General features: G+C 42.7%; 1 protein-coding gene across 5 annotated transcripts in view; it reads right to left on the bottom strand.

The window, feature by feature from the left end:
- The window catches only part of GFPT1 (glutamine--fructose-6-phosphate transaminase 1), a 71,431-nt gene extending 70,991 nt beyond the window's left edge, over positions 1 to 440 (bottom strand). For all 5 annotated transcript variants that reach the window (XM_081594567.1, XM_081594565.1, XM_081594566.1 and 2 more), the window contains exon 1: positions 227 to 440. Coding sequence is in view for 2 of the 5 variants with exons in the window: in XM_081594562.1 (XP_081450688.1) it covers positions 227 to 233 (7 nt within the window). In the remaining 3 variants the exon portion in view is untranslated. The remainder of the gene's footprint in view (positions 1 to 226) is intronic.
- Positions 441 to 10,949: the final 10,509 nt, after the last annotated feature.

The following is a 10,949-nucleotide window of genomic DNA, read 5'->3' as shown; positions in this document are numbered from 1 at the left end:
CCCCCAGATCCCCTCTAGGGCCCTCCTAGGTCCACCCCCCAACACTCCAGCTCCCCGAAGCGGCCCCCACCCCCAGCAGCCTCAGCCACCGCGGGACGCCCCCGGCCCAACACCCAGATTTCGCACCCTCCACACTCCCGCTCCCGCCGGCGCCACCGGCCTCGGCGGCGCCCGCACGGCACCCCAGCACCGCCCCGCAACACGCCCCCGCCCGCGGCCCCCTTACCACACATGCTGCAGGAGGCACGGCTGGCAAGGCGAATAGCGAGCGGCTGGCGAGTCCGGGAGCGTACACGAGCCTGTAGGGCAACCCGCGGGCTTGGGGACCAAGGGGGCGCCGACACGACTCCCTCAGGGGATGCGACGGCGGAGGCAAAGACAGCGGTCTCGGCCTCCCGGGCTTGCCAGCAACTGCCGCCGGGCCCCGCCCCCCGGCGCGCAGCGCGCCGCCGCCGCCACCGCCCGCAGGTCCCATTGGGCCGCGCCCACGCCGCTCACACGCAGGTCCCGCCTCCTCGCACCGCCCCGCCCCGCCCCGCCCCCGAGCCCACGCAGGCCCTGGCCTGCTGGCTGCGGAGACGTGGCATCGGTTCGTGGCAGCATCCGCTTGAGGTTCCTGGAGACGCCCGTCCCGAGGGCGAGCAGCGCCAGGCGCTGCCCTGCGGGGAATAAGGAACTCGGCGGCTGGCAGGGAACGACGAAAGGATTAGTAAAGAGGATGGACTTGTTAGCAAAGCAAATAGCTTGCGTCGTCCGCCTCGTGTAGCCCAAGGCCCCAATCCCCAGCACCCCATCGAGCGGAGGAGGAGGAGGAAGAGAACAGGAGGCCTTATCCTGGAGGACCAACAAGAAGTCTGGGAGGGAAAAGGACAGAAGATTGATGAGAAATTGCAAAGGATTGAGTGAGGGGAGGGGAGAAAGGCAGTATTCAGGTTTGGCCAGTCTTTCTGGTGACAGGAGATTCAGGTCCCAGCTTAAGCTCTAAGTCATATGCGCGGCCTCTAAAACCTCTGCTCCCCATCCCCACCGCATAACCCCGTTTTTTACACAGGCGGAGGGGCTGACTGTAAGGTTCAGCTTATCCAACACTATGCGCTCGGGCTTAAGAAACTCTGCTGGAGTGGAGGAGTGTAGGAATTGCCTAGATTTTGACAGCCTTAGCTTGGGCTCATGAATGATTAATTCTATGAATTAATGCACCATTCCTGCCAAGAGAGACTTAATCAGAGAGAGATGATGTTTCTGAAAATTTACTACCTGAGCATTTGCTTTAAGAAGATTTAAATGCTATCTTTAATCAAATGTAGAGCGCTATCATAACTCGATTAATGGCCCAAGACTAGAATCAAGTAAAATTTGTGTAATATACAGAATACCGCATGATCTTCTGACACCACGTCTCTCACACTACTGATGTCTTCCTACTGTACCTTTCAGCCCTTTACACTCTCAACTGGGCAGTTTCTCAACATCCTCAATCTTTTGCACGTATTAGTTAATCTTCAGGGAATCCCCAGCCCATCTCTGCCTAAGTACTGCTTCTTGGGGAAAACCCTTTTTGTCTTCCCCAGAGAGACTTAAGTTTATTCATTAATCTCTCATTCTTTGAGCTGCCGCCTTTAAAGCAATATGTGTCTATATTTTATGATTTTTTTGTATATTTCCCTGCAAAGCTAAGTTTCTTGAGAGTAGAACAAGTCTTTGCATGGCCAGCACCTAGTATACCCTAGCACAAAGTAACAGATCAAAAATGTTTCTGAATGAGTGGGAAAAGTCCAATGTTCTTAGCAGAATTGACTTTCTATGGTTGGTTATCTAATCAAGTGCAAAGGGCTTTCCAGTTTTTCTTAGAGGAAAAAAGATGAAAACACTAATTCAAAAAGATACGGTGCACTCCAATGTTCAGCACTATTTACAGTAGCCAAAGTATGGAAGCAATCTAAATGTCTGTCGACAGATGCATGGATAAAGAAGGTGCATTATATTCCATTACATATTATATACATATATATGATGGAATTTTATTCAGCCATAAAAAGAATGAAATAATACCATTTGCAGCAACATGGATGATCCTAGAGATTATCAAACTAAGTGAAGTAAATCAGACAACCACAAATATCACAGGATATCACTTATATGTGGAATCTAAAAAATTATACAAGTGAACTTATTTACAAAACTGAAATAGACTCACAGACATAGAAAACAAACTTATGGTTACCAAAAAGGAAAGGGGGGAGGGATAAATTAGAATTTGGGGGTTAACATACACACTACTATATATAAAATAGATAACCAACAAGGACATACTGTATGGCACAGGAAACTATTAATACATTCGACATCTTGTAATAACCTGTAATAGAAAAGAATGTGAAAAAGAATATGTAACTGAATATATATATATATATATAAAAGAATCACTTTGCTGTACACCTGAAACTAACCCAACATTGTAAATCAACTATACTTTAATAAAATTTGTTTGTTTTCAAAAAAGAAAAAGATGCCTTTTTATTACTGTTCTCAAAGGAAGGCAGGAAAATGTCACATTTAACTAATTAAAATACTTCTCACCTGAAAGCCGTTTAATATTTCAGGCCCTGAAATAGGTTCCTTAATTACCCATAGCAAAGTTAAAAAACAGTGAGCTGTTTGCTGTTTGTTAATAGACTACACATTTTTTAACTCAAGAGGCAAAAAAGTCTCTGTGCATGTACATATTAGCCTCAGAATCGTCACCTAAGAGGTTCTGGCAGAATCCTAGTGATATTGCCAAGGAGTGAAGGTATCATTCCAAAGTTTGAACATTACTTTTGTGCATCACCAGAAAACCCATTGATGCCACAAAGAAAATGTTACCCAGTGTCACCAAAGTTCTCATGGTCAAACTAATTATCTACCCGACCCTGGCTCTCCTCTTCTGCTTGCTCATCTATCGTGACTATCAATTTGTCTTGTCCATTCTACAGGTACTTTGGAAGATGCTTATGCACCAGTTGCCAGGAAGAAACTTTGAAGGTCAATATTTTCCCAGCCCAACCTTGAACAAGCTCACCCACCCACTGCAACAAAGAGCCTTTGTAACCATCAGTCAAGACACTGATACGGAAGAACTTTGTCTGACCCCCATCTCTACAGAGCTTTGCAATAGCTGGACCTTTGGGGATAAGAGCTGGAGGAGAAGAAAATAAATGATCTATGAAAGGAACAGGACATCTGGGTCTAATTCAAACAACTGAGGAAATGGAAAAGATTTTCTTTCCTGAACTAAAGTTCTGAACTAACTGAACTCAAAAAAAAAAAAAAAGTAATGATGGTAACAAGGTGTAATTCACTTTCTTTTTATGTAAGTCCATTTCCCTGATCCTGTTGAATATGATGGTTCTCAGCCTTCTCCTTGCCATGCTAACTGATGGGCTGAAGGCCATTAGAGATTTTATTGTCTTTGCTAATGAAACAAAGAACCGTAATTGAAATGGCTTTATAAGATTTTTAAATGCCCCCATGTTTGTGATTTTTGTTATCCCTCATCTGGATTATAATAATAAGTAGCAATAAATTACTAAAATTAAAAAGACCTGGGTACAAAATTCTGTTATAAGATAAATAAGTCCTGGGGATGTAGTGTACAGGATGGTGACTATAATTAATGAGACCATATTGTGTATTTGAAAGTTGCTAAGATATTAAAAGTTCTCATCCCCAGGGACAAAAATTATAACTGTATGGTGATGGATGTTAACTAGACTTATTGTGGTGATCATTTGTAATAAGTACAAATCAATAATTTTATACCTCTGAAACTAATATATGTCAATTATATCCCAATATTTTTAATTAATTAACTTTTATTGTTGGCTGCACTGGGTCTTTGTTGCTGCACACAAGCATTCTCTAGTTGCAGCGAGCAGGGGCTACTCTTCACTGTGGTGCATGGATTGCTCATTGCGGTAGCTTCTGTTGTTGCAGAACACAGGCCCTAGAGTACAGGCTCAGTAATTGTGGCCCACGGGCTTAGTTGCTCCTCGACATGTGGGATCTTCCTGGAACAGGGATGGAACCCGTGTCCCCTGCATTGGCATGTGGATTCTTAACCACTGGACCACCAGAGAAGCCCCTATCTCAATATTTTAAAAGGTCTGTGCATTAAAAGAATATGGGAAGCAGGGACATGTATAGCCCACTTTTTCTGGAGTTATGTGGAGAAGTGTACTTCAGTGAACAGAGATGGTAGCAAGCATCAAAGGAAAAAGAAGTAGGTTGAGCCACAAAGGCCTCTGAGACGAAAGTAACAAACAGAAGAACAGAAGGCACCCACCAGTCGCGGCCTCAGAAAGATCCCTCTAGTGAATCCCTTTGGTTCCACCACTACCCCAGTTCATCCTATACACCTTCACACCAGAGTGATCTTTCAAAAATATAGATCAGATCCTGTTTCTCTCTGCTTCCAATTCAATGGGTATCCTTCACCTGCAGGGTTAAGTCCAGACTCCTATGCACACACCATTTGTTATTCAGATCTCGCTCTTGTCAGTTTTATTAGCATCATCTCCCACCATTCTATTCAAGCATCTTATGATCTACCTATATTTAATCTATTGGCAGTTCCCTAAAGAAAAATCCTAAACTTTTGCATCTTTGCATTTTCCTTTTTAAAAAAGAAGCATTAAGAAGGGACCCACATATTAAGTAGTTAAGGCTTGACTATAGAGAACTAGACAGTTACTCACAAAATAAGATTATAAGGGAATCAACAAATTCCCTGTGCAAAATTACCTTCACTTCTCCCCTATCATGTTTCCTGAACTCTACCTGTACATATATATTTAATGTGGTACACTACTCACTACTCCCTCCCCAAGGAGATCTACATTAAGTCATTACCATCCATTACACTTTAGAGTGAAAATATGGGATTATTTTCATTTGGATACCAGGTGTGAAAAAAGCCCCTGAGGAAATACAAGTTTTGATGGGTATAAAGTGAAGATAATTCTAAAATTAGAAGGAAGGCAGACCCAGACAAATTACCTTGGCTGATGACACTGGGCAAGAAAGGGACAACATAAGGGCATGTGGAATCAGGTATGGTAATGCCAGAGAAGAGGAGGCTGAGCTATGGAAGAAGTAATGAGAAAGAAGTTGGAGATGAAAGCAAACTTTATCCACTGTGATGGTTGATTTTATGTGTCAATTTGGTTGCACTAGAGTGCACTGATATTTGGTAAAATATTATATTCTGGATGTTTATATTCAGTGGACTTTGAGTAAAGCACATTGCCTTCCATTACATAGATGGGCCTCATCCAGTTAGCTAAAAGTTTGAACAGAACAAACACTGACACACCCGCCTCCAAGAGCTAGAAAGAATTCCCCAGCGGAACTGGAGTTGGATTGCAACATCAGCTCTTCCCTGTCTCCAGCCTGGAACCCACCCTGCATGCTTTGGACTCGCTAGCCTCCATGACTGCATGAGCTGATTCCTTAAAATGAATTTCACTCTCTCTCTGTTCTTCCCTCTCTCACTTTCTCTCCTATCTCTCCTATTAGTTCTGTTTCTCTCTTTTCCCCTCCCTCTCTCCTTCTCTCGCTCTCTCTCTCTCTGTCTCTCCTAATAGTTCTGTTTTTCTAGAGAACCCTAATACATCCAAGGTTCATCTTACTGATTTCCTCGGTGTGAATATATGTATTTATTTTAAATTTCTAGAGGAAACTCAAACTAGTCGAAGAAGGGGATTTATTGGCTAATGTAATTGGAAGGACAGAGATACAAAGAGTTTCAAGTACATCTATATCCAGGGACACCAACTATGTCAGAACTCTTTGTCTCTCTCTGTGACCTCATGGACAAGGGAAAGACCCCCACACAGCTCTGAAATCACATATTTCCAGCTTGCAGTCCAAGGGGAGACAGGTTACTTCTCCATCCTCATTTTTTATATTCTAGGCAAGGATTCTGATGGGTCTAGTGTGAGTCACACGCCCCACTCCCATGGCAAAGAAGGCAGGACATGGTGATTGGACAGAGCCACATGGAGTCAGGAAGATGTAGAAGGTCATCAAAGGAAAGGATGAAAAGAAGGAGGGGACACCAAAGACACACAGTCAAAAGATGTCCACTCCTCAGGTTTGAGGACAAACTTGAGGTACTGACTCCAACTAGAATGAACAATGAACACACTTCCCAATACTCCCCTCTAAAGTCAAACTGAAGTTGCTCAGTCATGCCCGACTCTTTGTGATCCCATGGACTGTAGCCTACCAGGCTTCTCTGTCCATGGGATTCTCCAGGCAAGAATACTAGAGTGGGTTGCCATTTCTTTCTCCAGGGGATCTTCCCGACCCAGGGATCGAACCAGAGTCTCGCGCATTGCGGGCAGACGCTTTACCCTCTGAGTCACCAGGGAAGCCCCACTCCACTCTAGGGTGGCTCCAAATTTCCCCAGTAGGCAGAACCTGGGGCAAGTTTTCTACCTCTGCTAGAAAGAAACTCATTCTACTGCCAAGAAATTGTCAACAAATTGGACACCATGAAATTAACTGGTCCTGTCTACTATTTCTGTCCTGTAGGATGTGACCAGAGCCAAAATAAAAGTGGACCATTCTAGGGAGCTGCCTAGAGCTGTAAGACAGCTAGAAATGTACAGTGACAGAAAAATACTGTTTTCTGGAGTTTCTTCCAAAAGTGGATTCTTCAGACTGTAAGCACCCTGTGGAATTGTCATTGATAATTCTGATGTGGAGAAGCAGAGCATAAGGCTGGGAGTGTAAATTTACCCTCACAAAGGGATGTAAATTCCCACTGGACTGGAGAGCAGCTAGCTTCATATTCCTGCATTACAAAAAATGTCCACCACATGCACTGCTTTGGCCCATAACAGTCTGGAGCAAGTAACAGATGGAAAAGACGTTTGTCCACTAGAAAGCAGCAGCTATGAAGACAAGAGATGCTTTTTCCCTTCTCTGAGATAGGAATACTCAGGAAAGGTACATAGGTTCAATTCCCTAAAGGCAAAATAGTATCGTATTGTGCAAAGGCTCTGCAACCAGAATGCCCAGGGTTCATGTTTCTGGCTTTTCCCCTTAAGTTCTATGGCAATGGAATATGTATTTCTCTTTTCTGTGCCTCATGGAAACAACAATAGTTACCGATCTCATAGGATTAAATGACTTCATAAATATAAGGTACTTACAACAGTGTCACACAGTGAATGTGCAATGAAAGTTTGCTACTTTTATATATTTTGCTCATCATTATTGTTTAGGGCTTGTTGGGGCTCAAGGCAGGTACCCCAAAATATGCCTCAAAGACATATTATTTTGAATTCAAGTTACTTAAGAAATAGCCGTTACAAGAGGGACTCTTTGACCCTCTCGTCTCCCTGAAAGCAGGAAATAAATCTTCCATGTGACAGGTATCCTTCCTGTACTGGGAGGTAGGAAGACATCCTTATCAGCAGAGATAGGGAATTCAGACCAAAAGGTTATCTAAACAAACCTTGTCCCTTCCTTTCTACCTTACTACCCAAGCCCAAACTTTTTCCTTACTAATCGAGCATGTGTGCTCAGTCATGTCTGGCTCAGTATAACGCAATGGACTCTAGCCTGCCAGGCTCCTTTGTCCGTGGGATTTTACAGGCAAGGATACTGGGGTGAGCTGCCATTTCCTCCTCCAGGGAATCTTCCCGACCCAAGGACTGAACCCAAGTCTCCTGCATCTCCTGCATTGGCAGGCAAATTCTTTACACTGAGCCACCTGGGAAGTCCTACTAATTAAGCACCCAAACTTAAATTTCTTTGTTCTGTCAATTCCTCTCAATTTTGTCTGAAAATATAAAAGCTAACTGCTTTGGCCACTTCTTAGGTCCCATTGCTATGAAACTTCTATAAGAATTAATTTTTTTTTCTTTTTCTCCAGCTAATCTATCTTGTATCAATTTAATTATTTGTCCACTCATAAGAACTCAAGAGAGGTAGAGGGGGAAATTACTCCTTCCATGATAGGCTTCACCCTAATTTTGTTTAGTAAAAAATCCTCCAGGTGCTCTCTTTACTTTTGGCCAATAATCTCTGTTTCAAATACATATTGAAATGTCCCATAAAGTGCTTTCAAGAATATTTCATGTAACAAAAATTTATACATTTTGAGGGGTTAATTTTTATTTTTATTTTAGTGAAAAACAACTAACTAATGATTACTTTCTTTGGGGCTGTCCAGGAAGAGGAAATTAAATATAACTTAAACATTCAAAATGAAAAACTATTACCTGATTAAACTACACCTAAATTAATATTTGATTGAAAAAATATTTGAAAAAGTGGCTCAGTTAAAAATGTAAATTTGTTGTCATTTTAGGATCAACATTTGGCACTGTCTGCAACAAACAATTAAGCAGTAAAATTACTTACAAAGTTCTCCATGATTTACCAGGTTCTTTGTTAGAAGGCAACCAGCTTCAAATGAGAGAGTAACTGGTAACAGGAGCTTTAACAAGAAAACCTTTTATCTCACATGATACTCTGAAAATGGGTGGTTCCTGGACTAGCTCAAAGGTCAATAGAGTCCTCAAATATCCAGGTCTCCTTTTTTTTCCCTTCTTCTTTGCCATTCTTAGCAAACTGGCTTTTTATGATCACAAGCTGACTGTCAGAGCCTTGGACATCAAGTCTTCATATAACAGTGTACCTAGCAAGGAGGAATGGAATGGAGAGGCAAAGAGCCTTCTTTACATATAAACTTCCTTCTCTCTCATTCAAGGAAGACAACCTTTCCAGAACTTTCTAATAGACTTTCTCTTTCAGCTCACAGGCAGAGTTGGGTCATGTATCCATACTTAAGAGATTCCCTGGTGGCTCAGCGGGTAAAGAATCCACCTGCAATGAGAGAAACCTGAGCTCCAACCCTGGGTTGGGAAGACCCCCTGGAGAAGGGAACAGCTACCCACTCCAGTATTCTGGCCTGGAGAATTCCATGAACTGCGTAGTCCATGGGGTCACAAAGAGTCGGACATGACTGTGTCTATACTTAGACTAACGACTGGCAAAGAAAAAAGGAGTTAAGATGTACTGAGTTAGACTAGTCATAATTTATCCCCTGGGACTGAGGTGAGACCTGTCTTCCCCGGGCACAGGGCAAGCAAATGGTAACTGAGAAGGCCTCTCAGTGAGAAGAAAGCCTCAGCGTAAACTCTTTGGGTGTAAGAAGGGTAGGCAGCCAAGAATTTCTACAGCGTTGTCTGCACGAAGCACTGCCTACCTCTGCCCCATTCCAGCTAAGGCCGTCCACTTCACACTCAAGTCCTACTTAGCTTCCTGCAGTTTCCAAATACATTTCACAGCTTCCAGATTCTGATCACAACACTTTGTGTGCTGAGAATGTTCTCCACCTTTCCTCCTTGTTCTTCATGGCTGCTCCCTTTTGTAGAGAATCTTTCCAATAACTTGGCCTCTCAGTTCTGTGAGTTCCTATATCCCAGTAACTGAATCTCCCAACCCCACTCAGCCACTTATTTTGTGGCCAGACCCAAGACTGATTAACTGCATCTCCTCCACAATCTCAATTTCCTGTAGCTTCAGCTAAAGGGCAGGTTAATGTTCCTAGCTTACAAAGTAATTCCCATAGTCTAACCTAAATTCATCTATAATGGCTCAGGAAACAAATTCTCCAACTGCAATGCCCGGTTCTATGAACCAGAAGAACAAAAATAAAAACTTCTCTTTCCAGCACTCACAACTGCTGGAGTTCTTTTTGTTTCCATCCCTATGTTAATCTCCATACTTTTGGGGGAGAAAGTTCCAAAGATCCAATGTACTTATGTTTCCTTTCCTGATACTGTCTATGAACTGCTGTCCCTGAATTCCTATAGAAAAACAAGAAGGTGAAAGTGAAAGTCACTCAGTCCTGTCTGCCTCTGCGACCCCATGGACTATAGCCTGCCAGGCTCCTCTGTCCATGGAATTCTTTAGCCAAGAATACTGGAGTGGGTAGCTGTTCCCTCCTCCAGGGCATCTTCCCAACTCAGGAATAAACCCAGGTCTCCGTCATTGCCGGCAGATTCTTAACCATCTGAGCCACCAGGGAAGCCCCATCAAAAACAAGAGAGACGTGTAATTTGCTATTTGAGTCATCTGAAAAAAGTTACCCCTAAGGTAGAAAGTTGTTGCTGTTGTTCAGTTGCTAAGTTGTGTCCGACTCATCGTGACCTCATGGATGGCAGCATGCCAGGCTTCCCTGTCCTTCACTATCTCCCAGAGTTTGCTCAAATTCAGAAAGATAACTGTCGAAATTTCTGGCATGGCAAACTAAGGCCGTTTTTCACAATTCAGCCTGCTCTCTTGTAATCAGTAGAAATTTTGTCTACATTCTAGGACTTAGTTCTTTATCAGTTTTCAGCATTCAGCATAATGATCTTTTTTTTTTTTTTTTTTTGGTCTTTCAGTGGGAAGTTACATGATACTACATTGGGAGCTACTAGCCAGATACCATTTTGTAAAAATATTTTATTTATTTGGCTGTATCGGGTCTTAGTTGCAGGACTTGGGATCTTTCACTGTGGCATGCAGGCTCAAGTGCTCTGCAGCATGTGGGGTCTTAGTTCCCTGATCAGGTATCCAACTGCGTCCCCTACATTGCAAGGTGGATTCTTAATCACTGGACCACCAGGGAAGTCACCAGATACCATTTTAAAACTAAAATTGTTTAGTGTTTACCAAGGTAAAAATTCAGTAAAAATAGTTTAAAACATCTCATAAAAAGTGAAGCCATTTTAGAATATTTTAAGATTCTCCCTATTTACTTCTGTATTTAAAAAGTAAATAAATCAGATTGGGGGTAGGGAATGTATTTTAAACTGCTTCACACATTATGCAAAGAAGGAACCATGAGAAATGAAGAACAAAAATAAAAATATCCCTGGATAAAATCCACGTGTACAGAAGATGAT

This window comes from Giraffa tippelskirchi, chromosome 4 (genome assembly GCF_054371585.1).
Source record: "Giraffa tippelskirchi isolate mGirTip1 chromosome 4, T2T-mGirTip1v1.2.pri, whole genome shotgun sequence".
In the NCBI taxonomy this organism is placed as follows: Eukaryota; Metazoa; Chordata; class Mammalia; order Artiodactyla; family Giraffidae; genus Giraffa; species Giraffa tippelskirchi.
The sequence above is the reverse complement of the archived record's forward strand: the minus strand, read 5'-3'. Positions and strand labels throughout refer to the sequence as shown.